Source organism: Borostomias antarcticus (assembly GCF_949987555.1).
Source record: "Borostomias antarcticus genome assembly, chromosome: 2".
Classification (NCBI taxonomy): Eukaryota; Metazoa; Chordata; class Actinopteri; order Stomiiformes; family Stomiidae; genus Borostomias; species Borostomias antarcticus.
The window spans coordinates 4649377-4669605 of record NC_140235.1 but is presented as its reverse complement, the minus strand read 5'-3'; the positions used below and the strand labels follow the sequence as shown (position 1 = coordinate 4669605).

Below are 20229 nucleotides of genomic sequence, written 5' to 3'. Positions count from 1 at the left end.
GACATATGGCTCCTCCCCCCCATCCCAGGATGCACCATTGAGTAGAGGACCGATCTGAGATGAGCTCTGATGGCGCCCGTTGGAATGACAGCATGCAGCTGGAAGTGGCAGAAGTGTGTGTGTGTGTGTGTGTGTGTGTGTGTGTGTGTGTTTGTGCGCATTGGAAGGCGCCTGGAGATGTTTGTGGCACCGCTGGCAGGAGGAGGCTCTGTCCGCTCCAAATGCCTCATGCAGGTAACAGCTGTATCAGCCCTGGGCTGGCAGGGAGTGCTGGGCCCAAACGCTTCACACTTATCCAAATACCTTCAGTACACCTCAGCTGCTGTGGATTTAGTTCCCGTTCAGGCGCTGCGGGGAAAAAGTTTGTCCTCTTCGAATAATGAGGCAAACTAAGTTTCTGTTTAGTTCATTTGGGAAGGGACGACGCATATTAATCAACAGCAAAATGTAAATACGCTAGAATTAGCCAAAAGGCTAATTTTCATCTGTCCCTCAGCCAAGGTGTTATGATAAAGGGCTTCCTCTAGTCAAGATAAACATAGACATACTGACACAAAATCTGTCTCTATCTCACAGCTGAATCATTGAGATGAATCAGTCATCGTCCATCTCGTGGCAGAAGCAGTGGATGTTTGAACCTTTGCTAGACGCGAGGGAGCGTGAGTGTTTTTACGCTGTAGAGGTAAACGTGGGGTTAGAACAGAGGGGACGCCAGCTGCGGCTGACTGACCTGTGAGGTTCAGATTGGGCTGGTCTGGGGGGAGGCGTGTGGGGCATGGGGCGGCGTGCGTGGGGGGGCGGCGTGTGTGGGGGGGCGTGGAGGGAGGGGAGGGGGGGGGGGGGGGTGGTGGGCAGGGACAGCTTGAAAAGGAAAAGGCCCCACCGCAATGGAGGCCGGACCCCTTCTGTTCCACTGGCTCTGGCCAGACGTGCCCTTGTCTCACCCACACGCACACGCACGCACACACACACACACACAAATCCAAACATTCAAATACCTACAGTGCATTCACATACTGTATTCCAACATGGTTGGAATTAGCAAGACTGTAAAAGGAAGACGATGGGTTCTGGGAAAAACATACACAAGGATTAACTCCTACTACTGGAATTAAACTCTCCTCACAGGCATCCACTCCGCCTGTCTGACTGCCGTCTCTGACCTCTGACCTCTCTCCTATCAACCCATACAGGCAGTAAGAATAGACATACATTTACAGTCGTCACTGTAAATGAGGGCAACCTCAGTGCCTCTCGAGCAAAAATAAAGGTTTGAATGAAAAGAATATAAGGCAAACATTTTCCAGGAGCTTGCTCGATCGTCTCGTTGAGAGAGGTCAGGGAAGAATTTTTACAGCTCACTTTTCTGGCCCCTGGGTGAAACTGGTTATTTGCTTCCCTCTGGACACACCTCTGCCCCCCCAACCTCTGTAAAGCACATTGTGTTAAATGCACTATACAAATAAAGTTTGATGTGATTTGATTTGAAGGCAGGTGTACAGCTGTGAACTCTTCAACCACGCAGGGTTAAACACTTCCTGTGTCTCCCTGGCTAAGTAGAGTAGCCTCAGAAATACAGACAGACAGACAGACAGACAGACAGACAGACAGACAGACAGACAGACAGACAGACAGACAGACAGAGAAAGAACAAGTTCAAGTTCTTATTTGAGATCATACAGAGACAGACAGACAGACAGACAGACACATATGCAGTATAAGTAACTACAGATAGATAGATAGATAGATAGATAGATAGATAGATAGATGGATAGATAGATAGATAGATAGATAGATAGATAGATAGATAGATAGATAGATAGATAGATAGATTCGTATTACAGCAGTAAGAACAATAAAAAGGCACAGTCAGGACTGAATACAAATTTACATTTAGACAAATTTGCTATAAGTACACAACATATACAAAAATCATTTCCAAGATATTATATAACAGTGCAATACAATAAACAACAATAAACAAGTGTATATCTGTAACCGGGGCAACAAACTAGGGGGGCTGTACAATCCTAAATTAAACTAATCCTATATTATATACTAAATTAAATAACTAAATTAACTTAACTTAATTTAACTCTAAGGGGCTGGCCACCATTTCCCAGCAGCCCTTCTAGCCTTAACAATTAAGTGGGCAATGAACTAATACTGGGGCAGGGGTACAGAATTATAATAATCCACTTTAATATGAACAAATAAACATACTAGGAAGACTGATCAGAGAGCACAGACCTCCTCCGCCCATGAATGCATTTTGTTGGTGTAAGGGACCGTTTGAGATTTCTGGTGTAGGCTATCGTTTAGCCGCCCTACCGGTGGTTGTTTGTGCCTGGTCTATCAGACCGTGGGCGTATACAGCATCTGCTGAGTCAGGCCCTCTCCCTTCAGAACCCAGAGGCAAAGCCGGTTTGTATAGCACCAATAATAGCCTATATGTCATGAAAATATGAGTACATGGCATACATTCTTTTGTGAAATTTTGTGAAATGATCCTACTAATTTGATTTATTTTTATACTAAATTTAATGACTCTAATGACTCAGATTAACACATTATGAACAGATTATACTAACTTTTGAGCCTTCATAACAATATCCATAAATAACTTAGGAGTCTTAACCCCCCTCCAAACTTGCTCAGGTCCATAGTGGGCCAGTCAGAGGATACAGTACATTGAACAGTCTGATGGTGGATCTTCTTCTTCTTCTTCTTCGTCGTGCGGGTTCGGTGTTCTGTCCTCTCCCCCCAGGCTCGGGGCCGAGGGGCTATCCTTTTACAACCCCAAGCCTGGGTGAGGGGTCACCCGGGCTATATATCCGGGCACACCTCCAGGAGCCATGTCACCGTTTCGTCATCCAAAACCGTCAGGCCACGCATTCCGTTGGGTGTCCGGTATATCGGACAGACCTGGATGACATGATCTGCGGTTTGTTCCTCGGCGCCACACTCGCACGCCGCACAGGATACCAAGCCCCATCTGTGCATCGATGAGCGGAAGCGTCCGACGCCGGTCCGGAGGCGATTAAGCCTCACCCACGCCGGTCTGGGTAAGTCCATCCCGGGAGGGGAAGGACCGGCGGCCGGGATGAAATCATGGAGTCTGGAGGTGTTTGCCTCCCACTCCACGCGCCAGATGTGGTCCGCCCATCCTGCCTCGCTGATGGTGGCTGATAGGAGGGACCTATGGAAGCGCTCCGTAGAGCAGCGACCTCTGACCTGAAGGTGCTCCTCTGCCTGACCAGAGTGTTTTAGTTACTGTAGGGTTAATGTTGACCTTTGACCTGATTCCACTCACCTCAGTATCAAGGTGGCCAAGGAGCGTTACCACTGAACCACCTCCGTTACGATGGCACTGCGACCTGGGGGGATCTGTGGGGGAGAGGATTGATTAGGTCAGAGTGTTGGATCTCATAATATAAGTTCTGCAGTTTACAGTTGCTGCTGATACTGTATCTGTATTTCATTGTTAATTTTGATAGCACATTTTGATTTAGTTTTAGTCAGTCTTTTGACTAAAATGCTATTTAGTTTTTAGTCATATTTTAGTCATGTGAATTGTTTTAGTTTTAGTCTAGTTTTAGTTGACTAAATAGCGTTAAGATTTTAGTCGACTAAATCTACAGTAGATTTAGTCGACTGAAATCGAATGGGTTTGTAATGCATTATTTAACCATTTCTCTAGAATTTCCAAATTCATATACTCCTGGAGGAAATATATACAGTATTAGACTGATGGACAAAGCTACTGAATTACATTTCTATGCGCTCTCCTTGCCTGTGTTCGAGTTTTTTCAGTGTGAGCCGCAACTTTCACAGAAATCTCAGCAGTCTGATTAACTAACTAAAGGTTGTTAATAATAAAATTATATAATAATAAAAGGTTGCAAATAATTTTCATCATAGTTTTCGTTAACTTTATTTTAACACAAGTGGTTCATCTAATCAAATTTTCATCACACTTTATAATGTATAATATTTACATTCTGTCTCATTAGATGTACAGGATATCTAGGGACAATCCAATAATAATATACATTTACAATATTTACAGATATTATCTACTGGAGTGAAGTGTCAAACGCTGATGCAGATACTATGTACGGTCAGTGGTATGAGACAAACCACACTATAAGTGATTCACTATAAAGAAATATAACTGAAAGCAAATTGAAACAGCATGACTCAATACTTAAGGTAAAAACTGTACCATAGTGAAGGAAAGGGTTAAATAATATCAATCAATCAATCAATCAACTTTTATTATGCAGACTCATGGTCCATTACAAAACACATACAACAAAAATTAAAAAAGGCAACAATACCAGTGTTTCCACATAGGTGACTGGTATCTCACCGCACTAAAAACAGGATTTGACAGCAGCACAATAATGGAATTCTGAGAACCATTCAGTCGGCATATAAATTTGTACATCAGATTCCTCAACAGGGCATGAAACGTATTGACGCCTGCACTACAAAACAGTTCACTTGCACTGTACCACCTTGGCTTTTTAAGCAATATACGCATGCAGTCATTATAGGCAACCTTAAGCTTATGGATGCTAGCCTTTTTAAACTTTATCCACAAGGGAGCAGTGTAGAGAGGAGTACAGTACGCTCTAAACAGGCTGATCTTGACATTGTCTGAGCACCAGTGGAATTTCCTAACCAACATGTTAGCTTGTGCATATAACATGCGGCGCTGTCTATACAAGTCATCATCATCAGACATTTGATCTGTGATGACATGTCCCAGATACTTAGCTTTACAGCAGACAGATAGAACTTGCCCTGAGAGGTAAAATGATGGGAAGATTAGATCTTTGTCCCCTTTTGTTTTACAGATCATGACAATGCTCTTTTTAGAATTGTATTTCACATCAAATTGGACACCATACTCAGAGCATATATTCAACATCTGTTGGAACCCAGCACTGCTAGGAGAGAAAATAGCCAGATCATCGGCATACATAAGATGGTTTACCAGGGTGTTACCAATCATACATCCTGTTTTACAGCCTCTTAGCTGGTCAGATAAATCGTTCATGTACACATTAAAGAGGGCTGGTGAGAGTAGCCCCCCCTGGCGAACCCCATTACCAACACCGAAAGGTCCAGAGACTGCATTACCCCATTTGACCTGCATGCTCTGGTTGGCATACCAATATGCCAGGACCCTAATTATACTGTTAGGCACTCCTCTTTGACTCAGTTTTATGAACAGCTTATGATGGTTGACTCGATCAAAAGCTTTAGAGGCATCAATAAAACCAATTAACACAGAGGAATTCTGTCTTCTATACATTTCAACAGTTTCCTTCAGGGCATAGATACATAAATCAGTACCATGCTTAGCCTTGAAGCCAAACTGGTTGTCTGTGGTACCAAAATAAAAACATAATCTGTCTAATAAAATTCTTTCCAGGACTTTGGATAACACACTAGCTAGAGCAATTGGTCTGTAATTATCCAAGCTCCCCACCTTGCCCGCTTTGTCCTTGATGACAGGCACCAGAGTAACAGACAACATGGAGTCCGGCAGCAGACCATGATTCATAAGGCCAGTAAAACAGATGGCGAGAAGGGCAGCGACCCTCGGACTTGCAAGTTTGAGGTGCTCTGCAGTGATCTGATCTAAGCCGCTAGCTTTGTTATCAGCTAGCTGTGTAATAGCTTGATAGACCTCATTGGCTGTTGTTCCCACTGTGTCACTGTTGGCAATGTTGCCCACTTTGTAGGGGTCACTTTTAACACAATTGAATAGCTCAGAATAATGTTGTCTCCACAAATCAGCTATGTTGTCGGCTCCCGAGACTCCTTCTATGGTACATGGTAACGATGTACTGCCTCTGTTCAGAGCTCTCACCTCCTTCCAGAAGCCAGTAGCATCGTTACCAAGGAGCTTTTCAGCCATAGAGTCCGCTCTCATTACTTGTTCGTGTTTGCTGATATACCGAACTGCATATTTATATTGAGCGTTAGTACGCTTTTTGTGATCCAGGACAGGCCCCTCTCTGGGCCTACCTGCCAGGACCCACTCCTTAAAGGCATTCTTAGCTTCAGCATGATGAGCAGCCACATGTTTATTCCACCCTGGCTTAATGCTGTGTCTTTTATCAGAGTGAGTAAAGCATGGCCTACTAGCTTCATACACAGCTCCCACAATACAATTATACATGTGACAGATGTCCTTACAGTGAGAGCTTTTGTTACAATTCACATCAGGACACATAATTGCATCTCTGGGTAGATATACATTACTTAGAAGGACATCAGTTCTCCCGTAGTATAACATCACATCCTCATCTGTGAGTTTAGACCAATCCAGTTTAGCCTTACAGGCACTATTAACCTCCTGAGACATCTCTGGGAGACTGTCACAATCAAGTGACATGACAAACGGAACATGATCAGACATAGATGCCTCATACACAATCTCCATAGATCTTAGAATAGCATGAGCATCAGCAGTGCTAATGCAGTGGTCAAGCCATGATGTAGAGTGCCAGGCCTCACTTATGTAAGAATAACTATCTGCAGGTAGGAGCTTTTGGCTGGATAATATAAGATTGTTATCATCACAAAACTGCAGCATATGCTTTGCAAACAAGGAACTTTTGTCTGATAGATCAGCATTCATGTCACCGACTACATAGATACTTGTGGAATGATTATCAGAAATAAAAGAATTTATAAAAGCTAGACGATTCAGGTATTCGTCTTCATTTTGTTGTGACTCATACGGTGTGTATACATTGAGGATAGTAGCCTCTTTGTTATTCATTTTTATCTGTATAGCGATACACCAGTCAGCTTCTAGCCTAATGACATTGATCGCAGAGTCCATCTTTTTGTGCCAAAGGATGGCCACGCCCCCTGCTATCCTTCCTCTCACTATCCCCATAGATAGGTCAGTAGTGGACTCACCAGCCCCATGGAAATTGTCATTAAAAGAGTTCAAATTTCCCAAGTCCTGTTTAGATAAAAAAGTTTCTTGTAAACATAAAATATCACAGTTTTTCAGCAGGTTGTCAACTACTATACGTCGGGCTCTGTCTCCTGCGTTGTTGCCCAGGCGTAGCCCGCGGCAGTTGTATGATCCAACCCGCATAAAGTTTAACTGGGCAGGGTGACCCCGTTCGGTGCTCTTGCACCTAGTGAAGCAGAGATCGGCCTAGCTGTGCTAGCTCCCGTCTCTCCCGCTTTGCGTGGCTCATAATATCGCCTCACAACAGAGCCTTCAGGCCAGAGTTCTGGGTTGTACATGTCCGCAACTTCATTGCACTCAACACACACTTTAAACGAGCTATATCTGTTGCTCGCAGTGACAATACGTTCACAGTTAACGACACGGTCAAGTTGAGCAGCCAAATAGTTAGACAGCGTCTCTGCATCAAGGTCCGGTGAGAATTTGGTAGCAAAAACACTTACCAACTTCGTCTGAACCACTCTTATATTCCCTTGCGCACGAGTACCAACAATAGGCTTGGACACCCTCCGTTCAGGTTTTCCAGCACGCTGTTTGAACGCTTCGCGGGCAGGCTGGCCCTCGGCATGATTCTTCCGAGTTTGGCCATGTTTCACCACACGGCTCCATTTCGGCGAGTTTTCCACCGTTCCTCCAGGAGTCAGACAGGCACGCCCAGCCCCACTCCCTGCACCTGCCTTGGCACAAACGCCCGGGGTCATATCGATGCATTTTATGTGAAGTAGCCCTTTTAACCTTTTAAGCTCTCCTGCATCAATGTATACTGTTGGTAACCTCCTCCGTATATTCAGTTGGCAGTTTAAGTTCACTATGTGCGGTGGTAAACGAAGTGAAAACAACAAAAGCGAATCGATTAGAGTGATTTGAGTCAAGTTGAGGTGGTAAAGTGTGATGGAAAACGGTCATAAGAGAGGTTTAAGAGATCCTTAATGCGCCCAGGGTGAGTCAGGTCAGATGTCCATCATGTCAAAGTGGACTTTTGTAGGTGTGGTCTGTTCACTAAAGCATGCACTTTCACACACTCACTACACACGGCAGAGTGTCCCACATGGTGCTCACCTCTCTCGCTCACACACACACACACACACACACACACACACACACACACACACACACGCACACACACTGTCGTCAGTCAAGCCAGTTTCTGCCCCGTGGCGACTCCCAGGCACTGCTGTGCCACTCCGGCCTCACCGACCCGGACCCCCTCCCCCGCGTGAGGGTACGCTGCCAGCTGAACCCCCCCCACAACATTCCACAACAACACTGAACGTCTGCCAGTCCAGGAGGCCCCTTAGCTAAGCCTCCAGCCGCTCCACACAGCCCACCCTTGTCCTTCACGCCCCCCCCCCCCCTCCATAGACGCTCCAGACCTCCTGGAACCCCCCCCACCCCACCCAAACCCCCCCTTGGTAAGCCGCCTCCCCCAGGTCCTTTAATGTGTGTCCAGGACAGGGGGGGAGAGCGGGGTCATCGTGGCCCCGCGGGGGCCCCAGGTAGAGGCAGGGGCAGCTGCGGACAGACCAGGAGGCCGGCCAGAGCGGCTGCAGCCACAGCCAGACACACACAGGCCCAAGGTGTGCGGCCCACAGCCCAGGCCAGCACTCCGAGGGGAGGGACACAGTCACAGGCCTCCATTCTGGGTCACCTCGACGCAGTCAAGTGATTAATGTGGCCCTCAGAGCCATGGAAGATTGCAAGATGGGGAAAAAATAACCTAAATAGAAAAAAATACACCAACCTATATATTCCAAATGTAGTTTCATCTCTCTATCACTGTCTAATGTAAAAACCCATTGCAAGAAATGTGATGTAAAGGAGAGGAGTATTTCCTTCAGTACAGTAATATATGTGTGTGTGTGTGTGTGTGTGTGTGCACACTTGTGTGCGCGTGGAACAAATGTACAGTACACCTTCACGTGTGCGAGCACATGTTCACATATGTACAATATGTTATCAGTGCGTGCCAGTGTGTGTGTGTGTGTGTGTGTGCACCTGTGTGTGTGAACACCCTGTGCATGTGTGCGGTGGGACAGGTTGAGCCCCCCCCCCCCCTGCCCTGCCCCAGCAGAAGGCCAGCTGACAGGCTAATGGCAGGGGGGTAGGTGGGGGGGGTGGAGCGGGCGGGGGGGCGTCTGTTGAGCCCTGGGAGGACAGGCAGCCGAGGCAGGACAGTTTGCACACGCTCAGCCCCACCTGTGTCACAGCGCAGCCCAGCCTCTGCCCCTCTGTCGGCCCCCCTGTCTCTGCCTCGCCGCCCCTACGCCATCTGGGTCGTAGAAGCAGCCCGGGCCCTATGCTGCACTCTGACCTCTCTCTGACCTCCCCGCTGATCCCCCAGACTCCTAGACGCACAGCTAGCCCCTTACAGCCCAACGTCCTCCAAGTCCCCAGGATCTCCGAACCCCAGAGCCCCCCCCCCCCCCCATTCCCTATCCCCCACACCCCCAGACCCCCCCCGCCCCCGCCCCCCCCCCCCCCCGACCGCCCCACTCCCCCCCCCACCCCTCTCCCATTCCCTATCCCCCACACTCCCAGACCCCCCCACGACCCCGCCCCCCCCCCCCCCATTCCCTATCCCCCACATCCCCAGCCTTCTGAATCCCCAGACCCATCCCCAACCCCCCCCCCCCCCAACCTGATAACTGACAGTTGAAATTCTTTCTACTTATACTACTTTCTACTTATAAGGTAACTTATTCAATCCTTACCGTGACTAAGCCAGGCACAGTAATATCCACTATCCGCTAGATCAGAGAACAAGGTGCAGTTCTCTCCTTCGCCACATGGGTGGCTGATGCACTAGAGAACTCTATGGCACCGCTCAGATTTGAACCAGTCCATAAACTGCAATACAGCCATATCATCTGATTTATAACTGACATTCAAACTAAAAGTGGGAGATGGACTAGATAGACGACTGTTTAATGGAGGTTATGAATATTATATTATGTTACTGTTTAATATTATGTTTCATATCCTGAGGATGTCGTTCTATCAGTGTTATAGGCTGCCTGAGAGTCTGAAAAAACTTTTAATTAAAGATATGACACAGTAACAAGCTGAACAATCCTTCATTTTGATGATTTCAGAAAATTAAATCTGGCACCAATTAGTAGCCATTTTTCATAAGGAACTGTCACATGCTGTTAATGACTTGGTCCAATGAGGTTGAGTGATATGGAACAGAAACAATATCACATGGTGGGAAATTATCCAAAATTCTCGGGGACCCATTTTGGCTCATGAGCACCAAACGTTTAACTAGAGGTTAGAATTATAGCAAAGTTCTGTGCAGCAACTTTAATGGGCACAGGAAGGCTGTAGGCTTAAAGGGAAAGACTGTTAAAAAGTGTTACATATTTGTACTGTTATAGAGATTATGATGTTGTCCTATAATAGGATAGGTTATGTCCTTGTAGAGTCATTTGAATGTTTGATAGGAAGACTGAGGTCTGGATAAATACATGATTACATGCTACGCAATTTTAATTGGAAGTGATCGGTCTCTCTTGGCTGGCTGACATGCTTCTAATATAGCCTAGCCTAGCCATTATACAAATAATAAGCGTAGGTGACTTGTAACATTGTAAGTTCAAGTTTACACTGGATCATTTTTTAAGGCATAGTCTAACATCTGAAAACACTGGCCTATGAGTTTAGCTGCAAAATGTAGGCCTGTAATAGAAGAATTATGTGACGATGGTTTCATTGATCATTTGATAATTGTTTGTGCTTTTTGAGTCATAGGTAACAGTAACTATGACTCTGTAACTATTTTTGCACTCTACTGTTAGTCATGACTGTTCGTATTTAGCCCATGTTTACTGCTCTGTATATGTTCTTAGCCAATAGGCAAACATTTTCCAGGAGCTTGCTCGATCGTCTCGTTGAGAGAGGTCAGGGAAGAATTTTTACAGCTCACTTTTCTGGCCCCTGGGTGAAACTGTTTTTTTTGCTTCCCTCTGGAATATATAGGGTTAGGACCTATGCCCACACACACATTGCTCTCTATAAAGCGCATTGTGTTGCCTCTGTGTATGAAATGCGCTATACAAATAAAGTTTGATTTGATTTGAGTAACCAAGGTGATACAAAACTTTAATCTACAAAATCCCCAGGCAGCTTCCATAGGTCTCTACAGTAGCCTATGTCCCCCAGATGGAAATTGAAAACCTTATTGTGACATTTTAAAGTAGGCTACCTGTAGCCTACACAAGCACTACAACATCTCAAATCATTAATTGAAAAAAACTTGAACTATTTTTGAATGATCTACATTAGGCAATTCATTTTGTGTAGCCTATGTGTTGATGTCCTCACAGACAGCAGGCTTCATTCCAACAGTTGCAGTAGCCTTATCAACACACTCACTGCCTATTCTCGCGAATCGCGAGGCTTGGCTTAGTAAAGCCACGCGCGAAGGAGAGTTGCCTTAGCGAAGAGAGAACCGGGACACGGGACCGAGCCTGGCGCGCGCTAAACGGTACATACCGAGAGACGGGGAGCAGAGAGACGGGGAGCAGAGAGACGGGAGCAGAGAGACGGGAGCAGAGAGACGGGGAGCAGAGAGACGGGGAGCAGAGAGACAGCCAACGGGCAACCCGGCCGAGAAGTGGCTGCTAGTGACGTCACGAGTCTTCCTGAAAGTCAACAACAACCCGCAGCGGCAACCTTCAGCGAGAAGTCGCAGCCAATCCTTCCACCTCGCTTGCCAACCCCGCAAATATTATTGATATTTGGAAATAAAACCATACCAGCCGCTACAGCAGTGTTTCCTCCTTGGTTTTCCTCCAAACTCTCTGGCTTTTTCCACGCTCATACCCATTTAAGGAAAGCGCGAGCCTATAAATGACAGGAGGCTATGGGGGGCTGAAGGAAACCCCGTCACGTCTCACGCCAGGTAATAACCATGTATGACGTAGTGTGCATTTTCATAGTGTATTCATTTGAGGTTTGGCAATCCCTCTGTGTGGTTTATTGATAGAGTTTCTAGTGTGGGCACTGTCAAGCACACGAGACACTAGTGGCGGTGGATGATGCTGAGGTAGGCGAGAGTCAGGGGGAGGTGGCAAGATCTAGAATTAGGATCCGGCGTAATGCTATTCCAGCCTTCACCGGTTGGTTGTCATTTATCCTAAAGAATTCTGCCTCGCCTGTCTGAGCAATCTGCTAGTTCCTGGCTGCTGTGTTATATGCGCCAGTTTGACAGCTACAGTAATAGGCTAGAGATGAGATGATGCTGATACAGTAGCCTAGTTGCAACAATGTATCATTTTCAAACAGCAACAGTTTCTAGTGGCAACATTTGTCTGCCTTTGATGGCCAGAGCTGTACCCAATGATCCCCATAACCATGATACAGGAGGATATTATGCAGGACCTGATTGTCTGTAGGCTGAAAGTTATGAAAGGGGGAGCCACACCAACTAGATGCTATGATGTAGAATATAAATAGCTTGGTAATGTATCTCAAAGAAGATATCCTGTGATATAAGCTGTTAACAAGTTTGATAGGTATAGGTATAGGTACTGCATTTGTAACGCGCTCCCCATCCAGTTGTTACACTGGCCCGGAGCGCCATTCACACACCAATGGCGGCAGCTGCCATGCAAGGCGCTCTCATTGGGAGCAATTTTGGGGTTCAGTGTCTTGCCCAAGGACACTTCGACAGGTAGTCAGGAGGAGCCGGGATTCAACCACCGACCCTACGATCACTGAACGACACCCCCTATCTACCTTCTGAGCTATACCACCGCCCCGATAAACCTTATAAACCAGCTGTTGATAAGCCCACAGTTTCACTCACATCTGAGGTAACACCAGGCTAGCGGCTTGCAGGGCCTTCAGTTTAGGGACAACCGTTCCATCACCGCCACGGTGGGCTGTAGAGCATTGAGGCCAAACCCTACAGTAGGCTATCCCAGGTAGGCTAACACGTGAGTTTACAGAGCTACGGTACGTAGGTGTGTGATATTATGAAACCTAACAACTGCATCGAGGGGCTATCTTATGCATTCATGTGTGTGTGTGTGTGTGTGTGAGAGAGAGAGAGAGAGAGAGAGAGTGTGTGTGAGAGAGAGAGAGTGTGTGTGTGTGTGTATGTGTGCGTGTGTGTGTGAGAAAGAGAGTGTGTGTGTGTGAGAGAGAGAGAGAGAGAGTGTGTGTGTGTGAGAGAGAGAGAGAGAGAGTGTGTGTGTGTGTGAGAAAGAGAGAGAGAGTATGTGTGTGTGTGTGTGTGTGTGTGTGTGTGTGTGTGTGTGAGAGAGAGTGTGTGTGTGTGTGTGTGTGTGTGTGTGTGTGTGTGTGTGTGTGTGAGAGAGTGTGTGTGTGTATGTGTGCATGTGCGTGTGTGTGTGTGTGTGAGAAAGAGAGACAGAGAGTGTGTGTGTGTGTGTGTGTGTGAGAGAGAGTGTGTGTGTGTATGTGTGTGAGAGAGAGAGTGTCTATGCGCGCACACACATGCTTCAGTAGCCCGCCATTTTTCTTGCGCGCCGTCTGATAGAAGGAGAGTGCGTCCGGGGCCGGGGGCTCACCCCAGCCAGGTGGGGCTCAATGTCCTGAGTGTTTCCACCTACGGTGGCCCTCTAGGGTTACACCACCAGAGCTTCTGTTTGGAGCTGCAGGCTTAGCTCAACGCGCTGCATGTGGGTGTCATGTACAGCAACATGATCACCGCGCTTCCACAAGTTCCTACCATCTACCAGAGTCTCCCTCCTAGACGCAAACTAGGTCAAACCGGGTCATTTGTGGGTAGTGGTAACAAACTGTTGAATGGCATGAAGGGTTTTCTTACCGGCCTCTTGAGATAAATGAACAAAAGCACACACAGTATGTTTTCTAGCAACGCTGACTCTGCAGCTTGTGTCCAGAAATAGGCTATTCAGTCTGTCTCATCCTTCTAGCTGCCCTGTACCTCATACACTACATGAGTAGAAGCAGCTTCTGAGTCTATTTAGCTCAGCCACACACACACACACACACACACACACACACACACACACAGGTTGCTCTGCTCTTGTGTTCCTGCGCTGGTCTGTCTGTGCCCTCTGGGCGGGGGGGTTGATAAATACTTCATGGAGTATAATTGATTTGTGAGCTCTTTCTGTCTGTTCATCCTCCAGGCCTGTAGCATCCTCCCCTCCATTCAGAACAGTCCTGCTTCTCTAGCTTTCCTCCCAGGGGGAATTAGATGGAGGTGTGTGGCGGGCGAATCTCGCTGTCAGTTTTGGGAGGAGGGTGAGGAGGGTGAGGAGGGGTAAGGATGGGGTAGGAGGAATCGAGGATGGACTCCCCAGCCCTCAGGTTAACCTCTCAATGTACCTCCCCTGATGATAATAATAATAATAATAATAATAATAATAGTAATCATCCCCTAAGCATTTCATTATTGTTGTATTATCAGTTTGTCCCATCGTCTTTCATCATCATCATCATCATCATCATCATCATCATCATCACCATATATCATATTTTCAATAGCTTTTGGGACGGCCTGTCTTTGACTGTGGCCTCGCTAGCTGGTTTTCTACCACGTACAGGGTGCTAGTGGACGCCCGGGCATTCTAGCATTGTGAATTACCCACAATGCACCGGGGGTTTCCTCGGAATCGAGGCGATTCTCTGACACTGCCAGACTGATTAATGGTGTGTGGCTGACTCTGTCTGGTCCAAACGACCCCCCCGACCCCACACTTTCTCTCTCTCCTCTCTTTTCTCTTTTGTTATCTGTTTCATAACCAATTTTTTTTTTAACCTTAGCAAAGCATTTCAGTATTACAGTATCCTGCACTGTATGTTCAGCTCATTTTACATTCTGGCATGGCCTGCAGGAGTCAATATCTCTGATGAATTATGTCAGGATGCCACATACTGTAACAAAACACAACTGGTTCAGCAGAAACGCTACAGTGGAATATCGGGTCTGGTTAGCAGCCCTGTGTTCTAGTCCTCTGTTTAGCGCGGCCACTGTAAGAAACAGTCGGTGTGTGTGAGGGAGTGACTGAACTGAAGCTGAGACCAGCACAGTCAATGACAGTGAAGGTGCGACGCGCTACGCTAACCGCTCACTGCTGCCAGGTAAGCGTGGTTCTTCAGCGTATTCGCGTACTGTACGATGTCTGTCGGAGGATGTGCTCTGATAACCGGCTCTTAGAGAGGAGTTGTGTTCATGTATTCCCCAGGCTGTTCTAAGATGGAGGACGGAGACGGAGCTGGAGGCCTATGCTAATGCTAATGTACCTAGCGGCAGCCATTATGACCCTCAGGCGTTGCTGTTTTCTCATTGGTCGGTTGGTGAACCGACACTTTGAGGTTCTAGTAAGGGCCTGATTGATCTGATTGACCCCCGTGCTCATGCATGACTGAGGCAGTAGAGTTTGGAGGACTGAACGGGATCGATGTGGCGCTCGTCTGGAGAAATACACCGCGATTGATATTGAAACATGCTCAGTTTGAGGTAGAAATGGCCGACGATCAGCTCTTTCTCTCTCGTCCTCTTGTTCGTAGCGTAGACCCTCAGCCGGGCTTCAGTCTGGCTCTGTAGAGATACTCCAGAGTGGAAGTGACAGTTTTGGGGGGGAGGTGAACAGGGTCCTTCAGGCAGGGCCTGGGCAGACAGGCAGCATCCTGGACAGTCGGCTATTTATAGTCCTGCTGTATTGTTAGCGGTCGGTGGCGGTCTATGAAAGACGTCCAGCTCGGTCAGTTTGACTGTCTCTTCCGAGCCGGCAGAGACGAGAGGGGAGAGGGGAGAGGAGTTGAGGAGAGAGGAGAGAGGAGAGAGGAGAAAAGGGTTGGTGTTGTTGGCAGAGAGAGAGAGAGAGAGAGAGAGAGAGAGGATATAGAGGGTATTTGACTTCACAATGGATGACTTGTTGTTTGTCATGTCAGCTTGTGTAAGAACGAAAGAGGTTTGGAGGGGAAAAGGAGTGGAGGGAGGGAGGGAGGGAGGGGCGGTGGGAATAAATCCTTACATTCTTTTTTTTTTCTCTCGCTTGCTTCCTTCCAGGCTGAGTCACTGCCGGCACGGGTGGAGGTCTGGAGAGAGAGAGAGAGAGAACGAGAGCAAGGGAGGGAGGGGAGGGGAGGGGAGGGGAGAGAAGAAACGGCCACGAGAGGCGGCGAGACGACACACCGCCCGTGCGTTTGTGCGTGCGTGCGCGAGAGAGAGAGAGAGAGAGAGACGGAGCGCCGGCGAGCGAGCGAACGGGGAGGGGAGGGAGAGAGTGACTGAGGCAGGGAGAGTGGAGCCCCCCCCCCCCCTCCTCCTCTCTCTCCTCCAGCCCTGCGCCCTCCTCCCTCCCTCCCTCTCTCCCGCGGAGCAGCGTGGTGTGTAGGAGCGGCCAGCTCGCCGCGAAGGAACCATGAGCGATGTCACCGTCGTTAAAGAGGGCTGGGTGCAGAAACGGGGTGAGTACCTTGCCTCCCGCCTCCTCCTGCAACATGCTACCGGTGTGTGTGTGTGTGTGTGTGTGTGTAAGAGAAGGAGAGTGATCCTAAAAAGGTGAGAGAGAGAGAGAGAGAGAGAGAGAGGGAGAGGGGGTAAGCACATAGATGGCCGATGATTCTGTGTGTGTGTGTGTGTGTGTGTGTATGTGTGTGCACACGTCGTGCTTGTGTGTGTGTGTGTGTGTGTGTGTGTGTGAGAAAGATAGGTTGTTTTTCTCCCCTGGGATTTGTCTCTTTATCACGGTCAGGCTTAGCTGGCTGCTGTACGCCAGGGCATAGCTTCAGTGTGATTGTGTCTGAGAAGGTACAGTATGTGTATCTGCATGTGTGTGTGTGTGTGTGTGTGTGTGTGTGTGTGCACGCATGTGTCCCCAGGCTCAGATAGTAGTAAAGAGCCTGTGAGCATCTGTCAAGAGTTCTAGAGCGCCCACACCCTCATCATCCTCATCTTCATCCCCGGCTTCCGCCCGCCCAGGGCAGGGAAACAGAGTGCTGGTTGTTGGGCTTGGACCTGAGCCAGCACGACCTCATTCACCCCCCCCCCCCTCCAACCCAGACACACACACACACACACACACACACTCTCCATCACTCTGTCTCACGCTGACTCTTGTATATCCTGCTATCTCTTCCACCCATCACAGCATTCTGCCTATCTGCCCGTCTGTCTGTCTGTCTGTCTGTCTGTCTGTCTGTCTGTCTGTCTGTCTGTCTGTCTGTCTGTCTGTCTGTCTGTCTGTCTGTCTGTCTGTCCGCCTGTCTGTCTGTCTGTCTGTCTGTCTGTCTGTCTGTCTGTCCGCCTGTCTGTCTGTCTGTCTGTCTGTCTGTCTGTCTGTCTGTCTGTCTGCAGGGAGTGCCGGCTAGGCCACTGTGGCATGTGTTTGTTCCAGAGGAGGAGAGGGAGGAGGAAGTGAAGGAGGAGAGGCAGGGCCAGGGGTGTGTGGAGGGAGACCAGGGAGGGAGACCAGGGAGGGAGACCAGGGAGGGAGAGAGGGAAGGCCAGGGGGAGACGGGGTACACAAGGTAACGGAGGGGGGGGGTGCTAGGGGGGCGAGAGTGGCAGGATCAATGGTGACCACATTTCCTGTTTGCAGTCTAGCTGAATGGTTTAGTATGGAGGGGGATGGGTGAAAAGAGGGGTCTCTCTCTCTCTCTCTCTCTCTCTCTCTCTCCCCCCCCCCCTCTCTCGCTCTCTTACACATTCACTCTCTCATTCAACAGGTTCTGAGTGAACTCAGCTGAGGAGTCGTCTCAAGAAGCCGCCGGTTGGCACAGTACTAGAAAGCCCCGGCGCAGGACATTGGATGGGATTGGCTTGGGATTAGTGGGACGGTCAGGTGGAATTGGAGGGTGTGCACCGTGCTGGAGGGCTGGGAAGATCACATGGCCACCATGCTGTCTGACTGTCAGATGGCTGGTAGAACATTGTGTACCGTGGGGGGTGGCGGTGGGGGAGTTGCGAGCTTGACTGCTAAAGCATGAAAGAATCTTCTCCCGTTCTCTACCCTCCCCCTTCCTCTCTCCCCCTGTCACTCCTCACTCCTCTTCCTCCTCTCTCTCTCTCTCCTCCTCTATCTCCCTATCTCTCTTTCCTTCTGACCATGTGACCCCAATCAGGAAGTGGTTAACATGATGTCACAGATCTGCTGGTGTTCATGCTTGTTCCTGTGGGAGGGGCTAGGGGGGAATTCCAGAACCCTCACCCCTGGAACCAGGGACATGTATAACAGGATATGACACATACTCTCAGCAGACTGCAGGCAAAGGGAATTCTGGGAGAGTGAATAATGTTGTTGTGCTGTCAGTCCTGGTTATTATGATGCATATCAGGCTTCTCTCCTCCCCTTCCCTCTCTTCTTCTCCCCTCTTCTCTCCTCCCCTCCCCTTCCCTCTCCTCCCTTCTCCTCTCCTCCCCTGTCCTCTCATCTCCTCTCCTCTCCTCCTCTCTCCTCTCCTCCCCCCCCTCTCCTCTCCTCCCCTCTCCTTTCCTCCTCTCTCCTCTCCTCTCCTCCTCTCTCCTCTCTCCTCTCTCCTCTCCTCCTCTCTCCTATCCTCCCCTACCCTCCCCTCTCCTCTCCTCCCCTCTCCTTTCCACCTCTCTCCTCTCCTCCTCTCTCCTCCTCTCTCCTCTCGTCTCCATGGGTGCCTGTGTGTGTCTGCCTGCCAGCGTGTTCCTCAGACAGCCGTCTGTGCATATTAAGAGGAGTGAAGCCCCCTCAGTCACGACTCAACTGTGTGTGTGTGTGTGTATGTGTGTGTGTGTGCGTGCGTATCTGTCTGTCTGGGTGTGTGTTTTTGTGTCTGAGTGTGTGTACCGTCTGTGTGTTGGTGTTTGCCTGCTGCCGTTCGGGGTCCCAGTGTAGTCACTCCTCTCTACTAGAACACAGAAGGATGGAGGGATGGATGGAAATATGGAGAGAGAGATATTGGAGAGAGAGATATTGGAGGGAGAGAGAGAGGTATCATTCACCTTCAGTTGCCTTTAGTGATGTCCTTCCCTTTCATAACACAGTTAGTATTCTCTCCATCCATGTTTTAGTGATGAGGCGTGTGTGTGTGAGACAGAAAGAGAGAGAGAGAAAGAGGGAGAGAGAGAGAGAGAGAGAGAGAGTACCCTGTGTGATATAGCAGAGCGTGTGCAGGGGGCCTTTCCCAGTCTTTAATCCAGGGATGCCGTGGCCCTCGTATGGTCTGCTAGTCACCTGCTAGTGGGCCATTAGGGCGATTGGGAAACCATGACAGATGTGTTCCCGGGTGATGCCAACCACACACACACACACACACACACACACACACACACACACGCATGCACGCATGCATACACATGCACACACACAGACACGCACACTCTCTCTCTCTCTCTCTCTCTCTCTCTCTTACACACACACACACACACCCCCACACACACACACATTACTGCACTATCAGGTTATCTGAGGCCATGGTTACTAATGAGTGCTGGTGATGACTGTGAGTGTTGAACCAGGCTGGCCCCGGCGTGCCTCCATCTTGTTTCCAACGGGAGATGTGTCAGGCACTCCCTACTGTCGCAGGGAGGAAGCTGGAAGTCTCCGAGATCAAGAAGTCGCACCAGAGGATCTCTGCTTCCTGTGGGACAGGATGTGAAATCATCCATGACCTCAGAGGAGGAGAGAAAGTCAAAAGAGAGAGTGTCCCGTCATCTTGTCCCCGGTGCGGCGGCGCTCTAGCTTCCTGTGTGAAAGTAGTACTGTGGTCCTTTGTGTGTGTGGAAAAAATAGGTCTCTGGCTCTCTGGGTCTGAACAGCTCATCTCCCTCAGCGGAGTGGAGCTGAGGAGATATGAGCTTCCGTGGGTTCGGCCTGAATTCTCTAAAGAGGCACCCGTTTTTCTGCGCTGACGAGCTAGCCGCTGGTCTGACAGCACTGGACTGGAGCTCCGGCTCTCAGCTTGAAATAATAGGTTATGTTTGAATCCAAAGAGCATTCTAGATAGATGGATAGCTGCTTGTTGTTGTAGCTGGATGATGCTCGGAACTGTGGATGGTGTGTGTGTGTGTGACCGCAGTCATGCTTGTGTGTGTTGCCATTTGCGTGTGTGCGATGGCATGTCTGCGTTAGAAATGCTGGGTAGGTGGGCTAGCAGGCTACTGTGGATCTTTGAGTTCAGGGAGTTTGTTGCTGCTGTAGCCCCCCCCCCCCCCTAGAGCTCCGCCCCCCCCCCAACAGGCAGGCAGCCATTCCGGCTCCCTGGGTTCAGTGGGTTCAGTGCTGCTGGAGCCGACTGCAGATCAG

General features: G+C 48.8%; 1 protein-coding gene across 1 annotated transcript in view; it reads left to right on the top strand.

Moving 5' to 3' along the window:
* Window positions 1-16371: 16371 nt before the first annotated feature.
* The window catches only part of akt3a (v-akt murine thymoma viral oncogene homolog 3a), a gene marked incomplete at both ends in the record, with an annotated part of 60892 nt that continues 57034 nt past the window's right edge, over window positions 16372-20229 (top strand). Inside the window, one exon of the mRNA XM_084461393.1 lies at window positions 16372-16417. Within this exon, the coding sequence (XP_084317519.1) occupies window positions 16372-16417 (46 nt within the window). The remainder of the gene's footprint in view (window positions 16418-20229) is intronic.